The sequence below is a fragment of the Clytia hemisphaerica genome, unplaced genomic scaffold, assembly GCF_902728285.1.
Source record: "Clytia hemisphaerica strain Z4C2 unplaced genomic scaffold, Clytia hemisphaerica genome assembly, whole genome shotgun sequence".
NCBI classification, from domain to species: Eukaryota; Metazoa; Cnidaria; class Hydrozoa; order Leptothecata; family Clytiidae; genus Clytia; species Clytia hemisphaerica.
Window position 1 is genome coordinate 2,917,303 of NW_027104594.1, and position 18,040 is coordinate 2,935,342.

General features: G+C 34.9%; 2 protein-coding genes across 2 annotated transcripts; one reads left to right on the plus strand and one right to left on the minus strand.

The window, feature by feature from the left end:
- Nucleotides 1-3,014: 3,014 nt before the first annotated feature.
- LOC136824024 (peptide methionine sulfoxide reductase-like) lies at nt 3,015-17,003 on the plus strand. The gene is made up of 5 exons (XM_067080184.1): nt 3,015-3,218; nt 10,105-10,230; nt 14,737-14,988; nt 15,671-15,907; nt 16,223-17,003. The coding sequence occupies exons 3-5, from the start codon at nt 14,756-14,758 to the stop codon at nt 16,227-16,229; spliced, it is 477 nt and encodes a 158-aa protein (XP_066936285.1). The 5' UTR covers nt 3,015-3,218; nt 10,105-10,230; nt 14,737-14,755; the 3' UTR covers nt 16,230-17,003.
- On the minus strand, nt 10,456-13,211 carry LOC136824023 (para-nitrobenzyl esterase-like). The gene is made up of 2 exons (XM_067080183.1): nt 13,105-13,211; nt 10,456-12,877 (listed from the first exon to the last, which is right to left on the minus strand). The coding sequence occupies exon 2, from the start codon at nt 12,863-12,865 to the stop codon at nt 11,138-11,140; it is 1,728 nt and encodes a 575-aa protein (XP_066936284.1). The 5' UTR covers nt 12,866-12,877; nt 13,105-13,211; the 3' UTR covers nt 10,456-11,137.
- Nucleotides 17,004-18,040: the final 1,037 nt, after the last annotated feature.

An 18,040-nucleotide genomic window follows, 5' to 3' on the forward strand; every position in this document is an offset into this window, starting at 1 on the left:
TTTTGTGTTTTATCACCACCAAAAAATGTGTCAAACTTAAAATTTGAAAGAGCAAGGTGGTTGTTTTTTTGTGGAAACACGCAAATAGTGATACCCAATAATATTCGCTAAAGATTCTTCCCGAGAAAGTTTTTACGTTTTTAGTGTTCTATCCCTATGAAAGTATATATTATATTTGATTGAATCTCTCCGCAGTCAAAAACATCTAGTACTATATTTCGCTAAAACTTTCCATTTTGTTAAGGGAAGACTTCTTGCCTTACAAATTTGGCGAATTCGGCAACTTTTTTCACTGAAACATTTTCATGGGAATCCATCTATGCGCTATTTCCAAATTTCCCATAAGATGGTAAATCACAATAAGGTACGGGCCCGGGGGGGGGGCACTCAAGGTAAAAGACCTACCAGACGTTCGGCCCTTAAGGGTAGGTTTTTGATAGTTCAGCTAGTGCACTGTAAGGGTAGGAAATTACAAAACTGCACTGAACTGCATTGTAAGGGTAGGAAATTGTGATAAAAGGCCAATTTTTTGATAAAATTGGCACAAAATTGGTAAATTTTGGAGGATTCCACATTTTGTTACCGTAACCTGCCGTCGTTATTCCAACTTTTAATTCAATATTTTATTTCCTTTTCATCTCAGCATACTTTAATTTGTTTAATTTTCGCGAATTTATATTTTCGCTTTTTTGCAAATGTTTGCCTTTCATTCACGAAAATAAAATCTTGCTAAATTGCGAGAGAAAACTGAGTTGCGAAATTCAATACTCGCAAAACTTTTGTTTTGCAATCGCCGATTAGTGAATATAAATTCAAAAAAACGAATCTTTTGCCTCGCAAAATTACAGCTCGCGAAAATTAATCAAATAATACCTTTAGTCTTTATTTTGAGATGGGGGTGGAGAAGAATCATTCAACTCGTCGAAGGTACAAAATCCCAGATCTTCGTTACACGGAGCTTCTCCGCTTAGTAATGCCCCCGTCTTTCTATCGCTGTTTTTGCGAATGTTCCCTTATCGTCGTAAAAAAGCCAAACCAATTATGAATTTGCATGTGTGAGAAATAATCGTAATTCACAAATTGATCCGTCTTTTGTCTACAACAACGCACTCCATCGTTACGCCATTTTTTAATTATGCTATTAAAATTTGTTGAAATCAATTTTTTTTCATGTGATAGAGTTGGCGCGTGTTCAGTATGTTGTTGTTATGAAATTAGCACCGTTGCTAGTTGTGGACTTTGAAGAAAATTTTTTGGTCATCTTTGGATTAACGACGTTTTCAATTGAAGTTTCTGTTTGGATCAATGTATTGTAATCTAAAAAGGAATAAGGTAGAAGCTTATTTTGTGAAAGTTTCATTGCTATAACTTTTCTAGGTTAAAAGATATAGCATCGTTTAGTCAAAAAACGCTGTTTTTCGTTGCAAGTTATGGCCGTTTACGGTAAATTGGAATCTAATTTAATCGACCACCCGTCGAACGCAGTCGAACGTAATCGAACATCAATCGAACGTAATCGAACATCAATCGAACGTAATCGAACATCAATCGAACGTAATCGAGTATCAATCGAACGTAATCGAGTATCAATCAAACGTAATCGAATATCAATCGAACGTAACCGAATATCAATCGAATCAATCGAATTTTACCCAGAATTTTATGTTCGATTGATATTCGATTGCGTTCGGCAATCTAATCGCAATCATTCGATTGCGTTCGATTGCATTCGATTGATTTGATTGGAATTTTCGTTCGATTCCGTTCGATTGACATCGTCTGGGTCTATACTGCCACCAGTAGTGGCAAATTTTATACAAATTTTGTCTAGTTTAATTTTGCCACTACTGGCTAAAACCAGGGTATTTCCGTAGAAAACATTACGTCATGAATATCATGACTTTAAAGCTGGGAGCAAACCGTCAAACATTGTTCTTCAAACATCGTGACGTTTCATGTTTGAAATCGATGTTTGACGGTTTGCGGAGTGAAAAATCCTATCTTTTCAACAAAAAGATCAAAAAATATGTTTGAAACAATGTTTGAACAAGTTCATCATTTTTTCAAACATTCAACTTGGGGTTTCCCTGGGGCTAATCGAACATTGAATATGATTTTGAACGCATGATTTGAAAAATAAACAAAAGAAAGAAGCCGTTGTAATGCAACAAAATAAATGTTTGAGACAATGTTGGAAAATGCCGCGCAAACCATTCAACAAGAAAGTTCAAATGTTTGAAGAACCATGCAGCCATGTTTGATGGTTTGCTCCCAGCTTAAAGAAGACACCAGCCCCTCTTTCTTTTGGACTTTGACCCCTCCCCTTTTCGACACAACTTTTATGATGGGCTGCCTGGTATCAAATGGATGTAGGTGACACCCTACTTGAAATAGAAGTACTTTAATACTTACATAATAAAAATAAAGTCTGATGTCTCGAAAAATGTTGCACAACAACACCAAACAACTTCCGAACTGTCAAAAATCGCAGCGCGCGCAAGTGGAGACCGGCCATAAGTGATAAATAAGTGATGCAATCTTTGGTAAAATTGAATGTTGAATGTTAAATCGTCGGGAAAATTGCATCGTCAGCAAAACCAAAGGTTGCATAACGTATTGGAATTAGCAAAATACACCTTTCCCGTAATTCAAATTTCTCAGAAATGGCCCGGGAAAATGTGCGCTCCACCGTTGTGTAAAAATTGTTTGGGAGGTAAAAAACGCGTTTTTGCCTGCGAGGGGTTAGGGAAAGTGGGTTTTTAGCTTCTAACTTTTGATAGCGATCTTCCTTTGGCAAAATATTTTCAGGGTGGTATAATATCATGAATAGATTGAACATACTAAAATTTGAGGGGATTCTGTTCGACAGAACTTAAGAAAAGCACAAAAAACCAACTTTCCCTAAGGGAACGCAGGCAAAAACGGGTTTGTTTACCTCCAGAGACCAAACGATGGAGAGCATCAAAATAATGCGCGCGCATTAGTTTTACGAATTACGGGAAAGGTGTATTTAAAAAAGTTTTGCAAGAATCAAGAAGAATCCACTTTTTGATTTTGCAGCATCATTGTGGCCTGATCATCCTTATAAATTCGATGCTTTCGAGTGTATCAATACGAACCATTTTCACCTCAACAATCTTTAGGGCTTGGTCGATTTTTTCATCAAGTGCTGTTCCAGGAAATATGCCATCTGAAGAAATGGTACCCAAAGAATTTAAGTAAGTTTATTTTTATTTTTGTTGCATGTCAAGGACTAGAATTGAGCAGTCTTCTTTCAGTCTTTAACAAATAGGAAAACCTTTTGTTTAATAATTGAAATTTCAATATCAAAAGAATTATGAAATGAAAATATTTATTACACATGTTTAAATATTGGGCCCTTCCAGTTTTTATAGACCTTTTTTCAAAGAGGACGTCCTGTTGAATAATTATGTAGTCCAGCCATAAACAATGATAGAGCCATGCATAATTACTGTATCATGCATATTGTAATAATTATGCATGGTTTTATCATTGTTTTTCTGCTGGACTACATAATTATTCAACAGGGTGGCCTCTTTGAAAAAAGGTCTATTTTATGGAATTTCCGTAGCAAATTGCTTTCAAGAAAGTCCGAAATTAAAATACAACTACGCGGCTCTGCTCGCAGCTCTGTTTGCAGCTCTACTCTACCATTTTTGTTTTGATTTAATTTTGTATTTTAAATGACCAGCCAGGTCTTTCATTTGAGGTCTATGCATGTTAGCCTCCACTGATGCAAGTTACCCAATCTCACGGTATGCATGGGGCTCTGAGTTCGATTCCGATGGGTGTCTAATTTTTCAATTCTTCAATTTTCTTTTTTTAATTCTCTTTCTTTTATAATGAAGTTCAATCAAACAAACTTGTAACTAGCTATAACTATATTACCTCCGCTCTCTGTCTAAGGTTTAGATAAGTAAGTAAGTATTACAAAACCTCTGATTTTCAAAAACTTGTTCGTGAAAACGGACCCTTTTCCTTTTCTTCTTTTCATCTGAATATTGCTTCCTTAGCTCTACATTTTGATGACTTAACTACTCTTCTTTCTAAACTTAACTTCAATTTTGACGTAATGGCTATTACCGAGACCCGTCTTTTGAAAGGCAAAAAACCTTCGTTTAACTTCAATCTTGAGAACTTTCATGTACCAATTCATACTCCTACGGAGGCTTCTGTTGGTGGCACTATGTTATACATCTCAAAAAATCTAGACTATGAACCTCGCAAAGATCTTGATTCTATGCTCTATTATCCAACTCTTCTTGAATCCACTTTTGCAGAAATATCTTGTCCGAATTCCACTAACACCATCGTTGGATCAATCTATAACACCCACTTCTCTCTCTTGATGAATTCAACAAACTCATAGAATCATTTTTAAATAAAATTAACAAAGAAAATAAACAAATTATTCTTCTTGTGATTTCAACATTAATCTTCTCAATGCTCCTTCCGATTCTAACATATTATCTTACCTGAACAACTTTGGATCACACTTTCTTATACCTAATATTTTCCTTCCTACTCGTATTACTGACCACTCTATGACACTTATTGATAATATCTTCTCCTCAATTTCTGAAAAACACAGTTTTTCAGGTAATCTGCTTTATTCCATCTCTGATCATCTTCCCCAATTTCACCTTATCTGTGGTTCTTCTAACAAACCAAAGCCTGGTAAATCTTCTAGGAAAGATTGGAAAAATTTTGACCAAAATAATTTTATTCTAGACTTTCTTGGCACTGATTGGGCAAACAAATTATATCACATAACAGATGTTGATCAAGCTTTCAAAACATTCTATGATCTAATTCAAAACCTAATTGATCAACATGTTCCAACTGTAATTGTGACAAAACGCCAACAAAAAACCAGAGCTAAACCATGGATCACCCCTGGGATTATCAAATCATTTCTCAACGTCAATATTACTCAAGGAAATATATCAAAACCAAAGACCCAATTATGAAAACTTTTTATTATCAACGATACAAAACTTACAAAAACCTCATAGTTACTCTTACACGTAAGAGCAAAAATAATCATTATTCCAGGTTTTTCTCTGTCCATGCTACTAATATTTTAAAAGTCTGGGAAGGTATCAGAGAGATCATTGGCTCAAATTCTAAATCATCTCCCTCGTCTATTCGTGTTAATGGTCATCTTACCTCAGATCCAAAAATTGTTGCCAATGGCTTCAATGACTTTTTTACATCCATTGCAGAGACTGTTCGCTCCAAAATTGGTCCAACCAACCATCACTTTTCCCATTATCTTAAGAACCGCATCAGAAATTCTATTTTTCTTGACCGTGTCAACCCAGCTGAAGTTTTATTAATTATTAAATCCCTTCCCCTAAATAAATCATCTGGTCCCAATAGCATCCCCCAAAAAATCCTTTGCCTTTTAAAATTTGACCTTTCTGGACCGCTATCTTTTCTTTTTAACCTTTCTTTTGAATGTGGTTCTTTCCCCACAATGCTTAAACTTTGCAAAGTAATTCCTGTTTTCAAAAACAAAGGCTCCCCTCTTGAGATCTCTAATTACCGCCCAATTTCTTTACTTTCCAACATCGAAAAAATTCTTGAAAAACTTATGTACTCTCGTATCATTACTTTTCTAGATTCTCATCGCGTATTTTTTGAACGTCAATTTGGTTTTCGTAGATCTCACTCAACAATCCACACTTTGCTTAACATTGTTGAACGTATTCGTAAATCTCTTGATAGTGGTGACTTTGCATGCGGTGTGTTTGTTGATTTGCAAAAGGCTTTTGACACTGTTGATCACTCTATTCTGATTTCAAAATTAAATCATTATGGAATCAGAGGCAAAGCTAATGAATGGTTTAGATCGTATCTATCCAATAGATCTCAGTTTGTTTCCATCTCCTCCACTGAGTCTTCTATTAAAATAATTCCTCATGGAGTTCCACAAGGCTCTGTTCTTGGACCCTTTTATTTTTAATTTATATAAACGATCTTCACAATGCCATCTTTTCAAGTGAAACTTTTCATTTTGCTGATGATACCCACCTCTTACATTTTAACCCTGATCTGCTTTCATTATGCAACAGAGTCAATCGTGACTTGAGATCCCTCCAAACATGGTTGAAAGCGAATAAAATTTCCCTTAATGCAGGGAAAACAGAATTTTTAATCTTTAGACATTGTCGCAAACCTCTTCCTTTCATCCCTTTTCTTAAAATCGGAGGTAAGAAAATCTTTCAAAGCTCCCATATCAAATATCTTGGTATTTTGATTGATTCGCATCTCAATTGGAAAGCTCACACCACTTTTTTGTCAGCCAAACTTGCTCGAGCAAATGGTATCTTATCTAAGCTCAGGCACTACGTTCCAACAAAAACTCTAGTTAACATCTACTTCGCTCTATTTCACTCTCATCTCCAATATGGTTGTCAGCTCTGGGGCCTCACTGAAAACACCACATCCAAACCTATATTTATTCTTCAAAAGAAAGCCTTACGTCTCATGACTTTTAATTCCTTTCAATGTCCTTCTTCTCCACTCTTTTCTGATCTTAAAATTCTTAAAATCTTTGACCTAGTCAAATCTCTTAATATTTCATTTGTCACAAATTCTTGAACATAGATTACCCCAAGATCTTCTTAATTTTTTTGAATTTGTTCAGCTTGAAGCTGAAGGTGACGATAATCAAGGTACCAGAGGAGCAAGATTGAAGCTCCTTTTTGTTCCTTCCTACAATACCATTACTTTTGGTAACAAATCTTTTTCTAAAATCTGCATAATACAATGGAATAGTATTCAGCGATCTTATCCAAATATTACTCTGAGCTCATCTGATTCTAGCTTTGTCAAATCTCTTGCCTTTACTCACTGTCTTAGGGAATACTGAGCACACTCCCTACCCACAGCTTATCTTTAATCCGTAAATAAATAAAAATTTTCAAATTAATCTACTGAAATAATTTATGTATTTTACAATTGTTACTTGCACTTAGGTGGCCGCATTTTATGATTAGTCCAGGCTATAAGGCGGTCTCCATCCTTTTTTATTTTGTGGATACCGTCTCATGTATTTTAAGTGTTCAAATGGTAAATAAATAGTTACTTACTTAGTTACTTACTTATAAGCTATGATAGCACGAATAGCATCACTTAGAGCCAGTTTTTTTAAGAATGGGGCAGTTTGGGGCAGTTCCAATAGTTTGAAACTTAGATTTTTTTCATTTTTGGATATGTTGTTAAGTACAATGAACTGAGTAAAATCCCAAAATATTTTGGTCTGAAAATCCATTAATGGCAGATTTATGCCAATTTGAAGTTTTTGACATTTTTGGGCATTGCACTTAAAAAGTTTTTTGATATAGAACCATGCTTTCTCAAATCAAAATGAGGAATTGATTTTGGGTGATTCTGAAACTATGGCCAGTAAACTATACAATTTTCCAAAAAAATCAAAATTTTCAAAATGGTAACTGGAGTTATGACGCCACAAAAACACTACAAATTTGATTTTAGGGGTATTTTAGAGCCATCTGACCTGTCCCAGGGGAGTTTCTTACTGCTCAAAATAATATTTTCTGTTAGTTTAGTCCCTGGTCTATCCATTTGAAGTGATTGCAATAAAAAATTCCGGCCCTACTAGCCCCTAGAGGCCCGAAAAGCCAATAAGGTCTCATAAAAGTACCAACTTTAGCCCAATTTTCCTAGAAATCCCAACATTGTCTGACCTCCAACTCTCCTGTTCCTGAAAGACAACCGCCTGGTCTCTTAGGATCAAAAGAGAAACCTATGTGATCTCCTACCATTAATTTTTTATCTTGATTTAAAAATTTTCTTAACATCGCTCGAAAAATGACTAAAATTTGGGATATTTTGGCCCATTGGCAAACTTCAAAGGGGTCTAGGTCACTGAATTTGTTATAATATAAGGGCTATGATGAATCTTTTATATAAAATCAATGAAACTAGGTGAAAAAAGTTGTCAAATGTGCTTTTTTGGGCCAAAAAGGCTTTTTTTTCCATTTTTTGACTAGAGCTGAGGTCATTCTATTGCAGCCAGTAATTGGCAGTTAGAAAGTAAATTTTATCTGAAAATCATGATTCCTCATCACATTTCCAGAAAGGTTTCTAGGAAAATCAAATATGGTACTCTTCGAAAGCTTATAGAGGCTGAATTTTCACTCAAAGGCGGCTTCAAACTCCCCTGACCCCCTTTAATTTTGTAAAATTGACTTAAAAGTACATTTTTGGCTGAAATTTTTGCCCAAAATGAGTACCCATTGCTACTTGATTCTTGATTTTGTGAAAGCATCCTATAGATAGTTCAAGAATTTATCAGAAGTTGGAACCTTTTCTTTTCTTTTAAAGATTAGGGCTAGCTCAAAGTCAGTTTTAACTCTAAAATCCTAAAAATCTTGACAATATTGCTCAAAACAACAATTTTTGCTCAAGATTGAACAGAAAATGAGCCCACTCAGATGATAAAATCTTGGTTTTTGGAAAGTTTCATGGGGATAGTACAAATATTCATCAAGATCTTTACCTTCTGATCTACCATTTAAGGATCAAGTCTGTCAAAATGTGCTTCTAAACTCTCAAATCTTCAAAGGTGAACTTTACCAACCCCATAAAACAATTTTGCCATCAATCTTTCTGCCCTTAAATACTTAGAGATAAGTCCAAAAGTACAAAATATTCCTAAACCTTTCCTTCTCTTTGGATAATTTGAAATTAGGGCTCATTAACTGCATTTAAGAGCAAACAGGCTGATAGCAAAATTGTGTTGTGGGGTTGGTAAAGTCCACCTTTAAAGATTTGAGAGTTTAGAAGCACATTTTGACAGACTTGATCCTTAAATGGTAGATCAGAAGGTAAAGATCTTGATGAATATTTGTACTATCCCCATGAAACTTTCCAAAAACCAAGATTTTATTATCTGAGTGGGCTCATTTTCTGTTCAATCTTGAGCAAAAATTGCCTGCCCTGCTCTTAAAAAAAACTGGCTCTTAATAAGAACGGGTATAGGCGTTTGCGCCTGCGTTTGCTGACTGACAGTTTCACTTTCACTTTCAGCCAGCGAGTGAGCGAGCAATTCTTTGTAATAGAATCATCAAATAAATTCTTTCAGAATCATTGAACTTCTCGTTTTATACTTTAAAGGCAGAATAATAATTGATTTCCGGGTCAAAATGTTTGGCACTTGATCCAATCGTTTTCTTATCTTTCTTGCGTGGTCGTTATTTGAATTTCAGTATTCAATGCTTATAAAATACAGTTGTTATAAGAGTATTAAACTCCTCACTAGGAGGGAACAGATCATAGATTCGAATTGAACGCTTAATTACTAATAGCAATTAACATTACATAACGCGTTGATATCTCTTCACTCTAATGAAAATGTGATATAAAATTAAAGTGATGAGAGAATCACAAAAAAACACAAGAATTGAAAAATTGGACATCCATTGGAATCGACGAACTTGGAGCCCCATGCATATGAGACAGACGATCTAACCGCTCGAGCTAACCACGCTTTGAAAGTAGTGAGAGAAAGCATGAAAGAAAAAGGAAAGAAAGAATCGAGAAAAAAATTAATTCCCGCTTTGATGTTATTATCGAAACAAAAGGATCAGTCATGCCGAAATTCCTTTCCACACGTCAGTAATCTACTTTTTATAAATAGAAAAACTAGATTGTAAGGAAGATTCTAAAAAAAAATAGCTGTTTTCTTAGACGACTATGTTTAAATGAAAAGAGGCAGCATTTTTAAGTTTGACTGTTCAGTAGTAAACATGATATGTTTCAGAAGATATCAATTGAAATGAGATCAAAGTATTGTTAAAACAATTGAAAAACAAAGCGGACAGAAAATATTTTGCTTTGATTATATATTTAATGTTGTTCAAAGTTTATAGATTTAGAACATTAAAGTTTTGCTTCAATTATCAGTTTGACACAAAAAAAACAGATTTTCCAGACCAACTTAAGTAGCATTTTAAAGCAGAATTGGAAAGTAATTTTAGTCGTTACTCTGTCTGATCTATTTTATCACTAATGAAATAGATGGTTTATAAATAACTATTAATTTTTATTTAGTAAAGCAACATTCGCCATGTCATGATTTTGGTTTCCCGAGGCACAATTTGGTTGTGCGAGGGGAGTACTAAGAACCAAAGTTGGTTATACTGGTGGACGCAAAGTCAATCCTACATACCATTCACTGTAAGTCATATTCTTTTTAATAGTCGGTCAGATAGGTGAAACTTTCGTCTCCGGAGTTGGAGTACTCCTAAGGTGGTTTTTTGGTATCCTTAGACATCCTAGTTATGGAAAAAGTTGGTCGACCAGATCAAATCGGTAGCTTAATATGATTTTTCAGACCCAAACGTTATAATCTCTTTCTGTATTTAAAGGTTTTGTTTTTAAATAAGTTGATATTATTTTCGATTATTCAACTATTTTAGATTTATTCAAGCATATTGAATTACAAGCCTTTTTATATAAATTAAGACAAATATTGAATATCTTAATAATACAAAAAAAAAACAACACTTTTCACCTCACACAAAATTCAATACAAGGCAAAAAGGGTTGGGGGCGTTAACATTTCAACCAATAAACCAAACTATTCTCCACTTGTGGCAACTTTCCATTATGAATTATCTAAATCGTCCGTAAAGCATACATGCCTTAAATTTAAAGTAAAGACAACATGCTGAATTGAGATTTTAAATTAATGGCTAGTGGTTGATCATATGGGAAAGCTTCTTTAAATGAGGAGATAGAAAATAAGTTATTCGATTGAGATTTCGTGGTACATTTTGTGGCTTTGGAATACTTTGGAGCTGGTAATTTAATAATCCAGAAAGGGTTAGCTGCTAAAAGTCGATTATCATATTATCGAGGTCACCATAAAAACAAACTTTTTTCAAATCACAAATTTTCTTGAAAATACATAGAAATTGTTATTAATTAAGGCTGGGAAAAGTCATGATAAATTTTAAAAAGAAATATTAAGATAAACATTAAAGTAAACATTATTTTTACAACTGATTCCTAAAGAGTCAGTCATTTTCTAGCTCAACTTGTTTCAATAAAAAAAGTTTATCAGCTTCGCAGAACATTTGTTTCAATCATCGCTGGCGGGATAACCAAGATTTCCCCATGAGTGGTTCAAAATTCCCAATTCATTCCACATTTCACATCGATTCTGATGGTACGTTAACATTCCTTGTTCAGAACGTGTGAAACCTGCCCAAAAGTCAGTTGTTTTGCCTTGAAATTGTGTCATGAAATTTGAAAACAAGAAATCTTTATACATTCCTCGGAAAAGTTTCATCAATTTTTCGTCCTCTTCAGGGAGCGTTTCTCCTTTATAGAATTTCAACCCAAACAGAAGCACTGAATCCCATCCGTGATATGCAGTTTCTAAACCAAGACCGATTTCTTTAGTGGGTGGTTGGCTCATAACATACCGTGATACTGTATAGCCTTTAACTTTTGATAAATGATCTGCAACATAATTTGTTGTACACAGAACTAGCGCGTCGCTTGTCATAACTTCGTAGACATATTTAGGTGTGATATTCTGAGGTGGACTTTTCAAATCATTTTGGTATTGGTCTAAAAAATGAGGGTAATGTCCTTTCTTAAAAGTATCCATCTGAGGCTCTAGTGCAGCTTGTAGGTCTGCCCACGTTGTGATGTTGGCATCTGGTTTCGGTTTGTGAGGAAACGGACCGGTTTCTTGTGCACAGTTCCCGATCAAGAGCTCCACTTGAGTATTCTGGTGGACTGGAATTTGGTCTGGTGATTTTGTCACTACAACCGGATCCAGAATCTCAACAGGGTAGCCATTATATGGTTCATTAGTTGGCATTTTCCAATGATAAGGTGTAACGGAAGTTCCTTTGAAGAGCGATAGAAAGTCATCAGCATCTATGTTCTGCAAACATTCAACAATATTGTCTGGACTCTCTTTTTGACAATCAGCTTTGTCAATAATACTACGATACTTCATATCAGCTACTTCATGAGTTGTCCGTATGTTCGGTGCTCCGGATTGCGGGCTTGCCTTCTGAAATAGTCCGTTTGCCAGGGGTGAGCATAATAAACAGTAAACACCAGTACCGCCACCTGATTCACCATAAATCATAACGTTCTCAGAGTCTCCACCAAATTGTTTGATGTTACTTTTAACCCATTTTAGTGTCTCAATCTGGTCCAGAATACCATAATTTCCATAAGATTTGTTTGGTCCATTTTCAATCCATAACTCTTTCAAAGACATAAATCCGAATACGTTCAACCGGTAGTTTATTGATACGGTTACTGCCTCCATATAAGCGGAAAACTCCGTGTCCGGATGAAAAGCGAACATTTCGTTATATCCCCATAGCATTCCTCCTCCGTGTATCCATACAATTACTGGCAATTTAGAGCTAGGATCCAGATTAGGGGTACGTACGGTCAATACCAGGCAGTCTTCGCTAGTATTAACGGACGGTGTAAAAGGATGGTCTTGCTTACACGCTACTACGTTTTTGTTGTATTTCAAAACACCATCCCAACATTGGGCGGGATCGTCACTTAAACGAACTGGAGGGCGCCATCTGAGTTTTCCTACGGGTGGTTTTGCGTAAGGTATATTACGGAACTCGTAAACGTTTACAGAATCGTTATGCCACTTAACGTTTTCCGTAAACCTCTTACCCTCTACCGGGCCGCATTCCGTATCTATGTTAACGTAATCCCGGTCGGCATCAGGGATTCGGTTCTGCGGAACGGCAAACGTAGATGTTATGTGAACGCATAGAATCGTGAAAAGAAGTAATTTTCTTTGCAATTTGACTTTCATTTTCTTAGAGAGCTGAAAAGAAAGGAAAAATTACCATTACCCTTAGACTTCTTTGTCTTTTGCTTTGACATTCTCATGGGAGGCCATTTCGAATTATGGAGAGTAAATGCATTTGTTTTGAATGTAAGATATGACATAGAAAGCTTGAAGTAGATTTTCAATCCCAAAACAAGTCCCAATCTGAATTTCAATTAGGGGGAAAATATACGAAAAACGAATTTAAATTTATGTAAGCTTACCTTAGTACTCCTCACACTATCGTCCCACGTTTCAACATCCTATACGAGCTCTACTGCTATTTTGAATTCTGTTTTCATATACTCTATTGACCTTGTTTTGTAATATGAACCTATGTTATTATTCTACATTGTAACCAATGTTTTTGCTCAAGATAAGCAATTTTTGATACGCTATTTAGTATAAGAAACTTATTCATAAATCCTAAGCATTTTTTTTGCGAAATAAAATCTAATTTAAATCTAAATTCTAATCTTCTATCTTCTTCTTCGATATCAGGTAGGCTATTTTATTCTCCTGGACTGGAACTTAGACTACTAAATTTTTCACGCATACATATTAACAATTTCTTTTCCTCTGTTGTTCTTATCTTAATGGTTTCCATTTTAAATAAGTCGTCCTCAAGTACTACAATTAACCTTTGATGTTTGATTCATTTGCACATTTTACTGCTTAGCTCACCAGCTAAAGAACAAAGTATAATTTAGCACTGAACTTTGCCCCTTTCATTAACTGTTTCATCAGTTTATATTTAACCCTCTCAATAGTCAGATCTTTTCTTTCAGCAAATAACAATAAAAAACAAATTAAAAAGCTTGATTAGAAGAGCAAGAATGCTAGATATCCCTATAGCGTCAGCCCCCCTGCTATTTACACCCTCGAAAAAGCCAAAAATAGGTGGGGGTAAAGATGTTTCAAATATTTAGGGGACCTAAATATACTTGGGGGGAGCTGAGCTGAAATTAGCCTAGAAATCTAAGCTAGTTTGATTCAGTCACTAGAATAAATCTGATGGTCAGTTGTGACTGGATAATAGTATAATAACAGTATTCCAAGGCAAACTTAAAATCCGTAAATATTAAAAATCTTTAAAGCGCCGAAAATGCTATATTCAATGAAGTATAAGCCCGAAGGGCTAGAATCGAATCTCCTTGGTAGGATTTGAAGCCAACGAATCCTACCAAAGTTGCGCGGCCTAACACGGTCCGCCTAGTTTTTACACAAATGGCAGATTGGAACTAAAATTTACTGCTAAATTTTGAAAAAAATATCACATGAAAACAAAAGAATTGCTAGATCCAATCCGTCGTCAAAAATACGACGCATGTTTTAAGGCTTCACTTTTTCTTGCCTGAGAAAGGTTAGAGATTCGATTCTAGCCCTTCGAGCTTATATTTCAATGGCTATATTGCCATTAGCCGTGTGTCCTAGCCTTGTGAATACGGGCTTAATTAACTAGGCTAAGCTGAAATCTCATCATTTAACGTGGGAGCTGAATACTTCATCTTCATGGTTGGCTTACAATACAATTACTCAAATTAAAGCTCATGAAGCCGAAAAATTTTCGACTGCGGCCCAATGTTTTTATTTAAACCCACCTTGCTCCTCTTTAAAGGATTTAAAAAATTTTAATTTAACCCATGCTAAAGTTTTCAAAAAAAAAAGTCAAGTATTAGCTCAAGAGACAGAGGTGCAAAATATCATCCAAATTGGACCCTTTTTTTGGCCACCAGGCAACCCAAAAGTTTTTGCCTTATTTTTGAGAAAAATATCGATCATCTATCGATTTAAATCGGTGACCGTCTGGTCAATTATATATCTCTAATCAATTCTTTCTTTTTTTCGCTATATAGTGGTGATCATACTGAAACCATGCAAGTCGACTTCGATCCAACCCAAACAAACTATACAAACCTTTTACAATTATTCTGGGAGAATCACGATGCAACTTCACGGAACAAAGCGCAGTATATGTCGGCTATCTTTTTCCATGACGAGGAACAACGGGAACTGGCGGAACAAACCATGTTGGAACATCAGAAAAAAGTTCCGAGACCGATCACGACGAAAATTTTACCTGCTGAAACTTTCTACGACGCGGAAGAGTAAGTGACTCGAGATTCTGATTTTGTTTTTGTTTTTGTAAGGAAATCAAAAGGGTTTTAAGGCTGATTGATTCCGCCTTTTGATCAAATTATACCTTCTATTTCCTCTATAAAGAAAAGACAAAAATCCTGCACGAAAATGTTCTTTAAAATTTGAATTTTAACTTTCATTAAATTTCCGTAAATTTTAGACTCGCTAGCCATGAAACTGAACCCCCTGATATTATAATAAATTTTTCAGATCCCTTCTTTGAGGGCCCTGAAAGATTTTCTTTGCAACTTTACTACAATCGGTGCCGAAATATTTGGCACAAAAAGGGAATACCCTCAAAACTTTAAAACTACAAGTGAATTTTAAGTGCTTTGAAGTAAAGTTTGGAAGTAGAGTTTTAACTCTTGGCATAAGACTTAGGACCTTAGGATCTCAGGATCTAAAAGCTCAAAAATGTTCCAATAAGGCTGAGAAAATAGCCTGGAAGCTACTTAACCCCTCCCAAATCGAAAAATCCAATGAAGCAAAATGGAAGTACTGAAACTGCAATTCTCGCCCAACTTTTAAATTCTAAAAAACGTTAAAATACCCAAAATTGCCAATATATTTCAGCGCTGATTGTAGTCCTGTTCAAATACTCAATTCAGTTGCTCCTTAAGTTTTCAGCACTCTCTTCATTCTTTCTTCCAGCTATCACCAGAAATATTTATTACGGCGACACTGGAAAATCTTCCAATCGCTCAACCTGTCCGATCCTCAAGTCATTACGTCACACGTGGCCACCCGCTTAAACGGTTACATTAACGGACATGGTCAAATGGCGGACCTGTTAAATGAGATTGGTGCATGGAAATTGAATGAGAAACAAGAAGAAATGATACGCGATGCGGTGGCAAATGTAAGATGTGTTGGTGGATCATGTAGTAGGTAAAAAGAATTTTGCTTTGCTTTACTTATATATTATTTTAATTATTTTTGTAAATACAGTCGATCAAGGTTATACTGAGCTATCTGCCAAGGGTTCGATAACAAAATGTCGAAGAATGCTGGCTTTATATATGTCTTAACTGGCGAGGATCACTTAGTATATAGCATTCGCAGATCTTGACTCGAAATATGCTTTAAATTATATTGTCGTTCTTAAGCTTTTGGTTTAAGATTTAGCTTTCAGCCTGTGAGGATTTAAGGTTATGCTTATAAAAAGAAAAAGCCTGTGCTTTGTATTTCATTTTCGCATTATAGGTACTAATAATCTCTTCTACAAACAGATGGATAGTGCTGACTGTGCAAGTAGATCTTTAAATAACTATATTATATTGTTTCAAAATATGAGTCTTCAATAATTTTGCGCAATTTTCGAACTTTTCTCTCATTTAGAATCATTTTACGATGATTATGTGAGTATTAAACTGAACGCCCTCACTTTTTTTCACCTACGTTTTTTTTCAATTAGAGCTTTAAAATTATTCTCCTCCGAAACTTGAGCTGCTTGCTAAAGTTCCATTTTGTTTGAGGACTTTTGCAATGTGGTATGGTCTTCGTTTTTCGCTTGCTGGTAATATGCGAAGTAAATTTTGGCCTTAAAGCTCTTGAATCAATTTTCTTTTTCAAATCTTGGACTAAATCTTTTTTTTTTTATATGAAGGTGTAAGAACGCTTTCATTATACATTTGGTTTGTTTTTTTGAAAATTTTCAAAAATGAAACAAAACTGTTTTAAGATTCATAAAAATGTTATTTTTCTTTAAGTTTGTAAATATAATGAGACTTTTATTTTATACTCCTGTCAAACATGAATATGACTTCAAAATATTTTTTTGGTATTATATCATGCACGCGCAAAATACCGCAAACTTTTTTGCCATTTTTTATTTCAATTTTTTCTATGTATGATGATTTTTCACTAAAACATTATATCTTTTTATATGTTGTGAATAGATCTGATATAGATACAATTTTTTTTGGTATCTTTGTAGAAATGTGGAATAAAAATGTCTAAAATTTATTTATGTTTAACACTGTAAGGTATTTGTGTTTTGGACTTACCCCGGAGGTCCTTTAAATTACCTTATTACACGAAAATAAGTAGACATGTAAATAACACGAAACATTTATTTTTAATTAAAACCTTTTTAAACCAGCCCTAGTTTCCTAAAACCAAATAAAATTCGTGTGAAATTCAATGCCGTTAATTATGTGTCTACTTATTTTCGTGTAAAAAGGTATTCTTTGTCCGTTTGTCCGTCTGTTGCCAGGTTTTCTTGACTCGAGATCGGCTCATTGGTTTGTTGCATAATAATAAGGCTAAATGACAGTATCAAAAAAGTCAAATTTTCGTTAAAATCTTTTTAGGTAAAGTTGGGTCGAAAAAGATCGGGTTTTTTAGACTTTGTGCGAAATTGCTTCATTAGTTATTTCTGATTTTTTGCATAAAGACAGTGAGTAAGAGTCTTGGAAAAAGTGGCTGAAGCCGTTTTTGCCGGAAAATTTTTGTTTGACTTTTTGATTTTTGTTTTTTTGGGAAATTCCCATTTATTACTTTTAAATATTCATTTTACCCCCGTATCAGCAATTATATCGTGATATGTATCTAATGATTGGGAGTTATTAACTTGAAATTTCGACCAGTTATGGATAATGTTAATTCAGACAAACTTTTATCGTTTTGAGCGGACCTTACGCAATCACGCAATTTTCTTTCGAAATTCACCCAGAAAAAAAGCCCATTCACGGGCACGCATTCACGCAATACACCATTTCGACCGTATTCGCGCGGTCAGGCGCGTGCCACTTAATTATTTAATTACCCCCTAAACTCGATCCAACCCGATTTTTACACCTTTATTTGCTATTGTCTATAGGTGCAAAAAGAAGACTGGTACGGTTTTAGTGGGATAAAGTGGACAAAAAATGCCCGCGCTGTAATTGGCGGCTACGGTCGAAAAGGTGTATCCTTTGGGGTCCGTCCAATTTGAGAGTTCGATAGACACAATATAAAATAATTTCAAAATGGTGGGTCATTTGTACATTCAGAAATAATTTTAATAAGGTTACGTCAACA

Bases quoted from the DNA above. Each gene is read 5' to 3' on its own strand.
- LOC136824023 (XM_067080183.1), bottom strand. From the start codon at position 12,865: ATGAAAGTCAAATTGCAAAGAAAATTACTTCTTTTCACGATTCTATGC.
- LOC136824024 (XM_067080184.1), top strand. From the start codon at position 14,756: ATGCAAGTCGACTTCGATCCAACCCAAACAAACTATACAAACCTTTTA. The intron at 14,989-15,670 runs GTAAGTGACTCG...TCTTTCTTCCAG, and splicing joins ACTTTCTACGACGCGGAAGA to CTATCACCAGAAATATTTAT.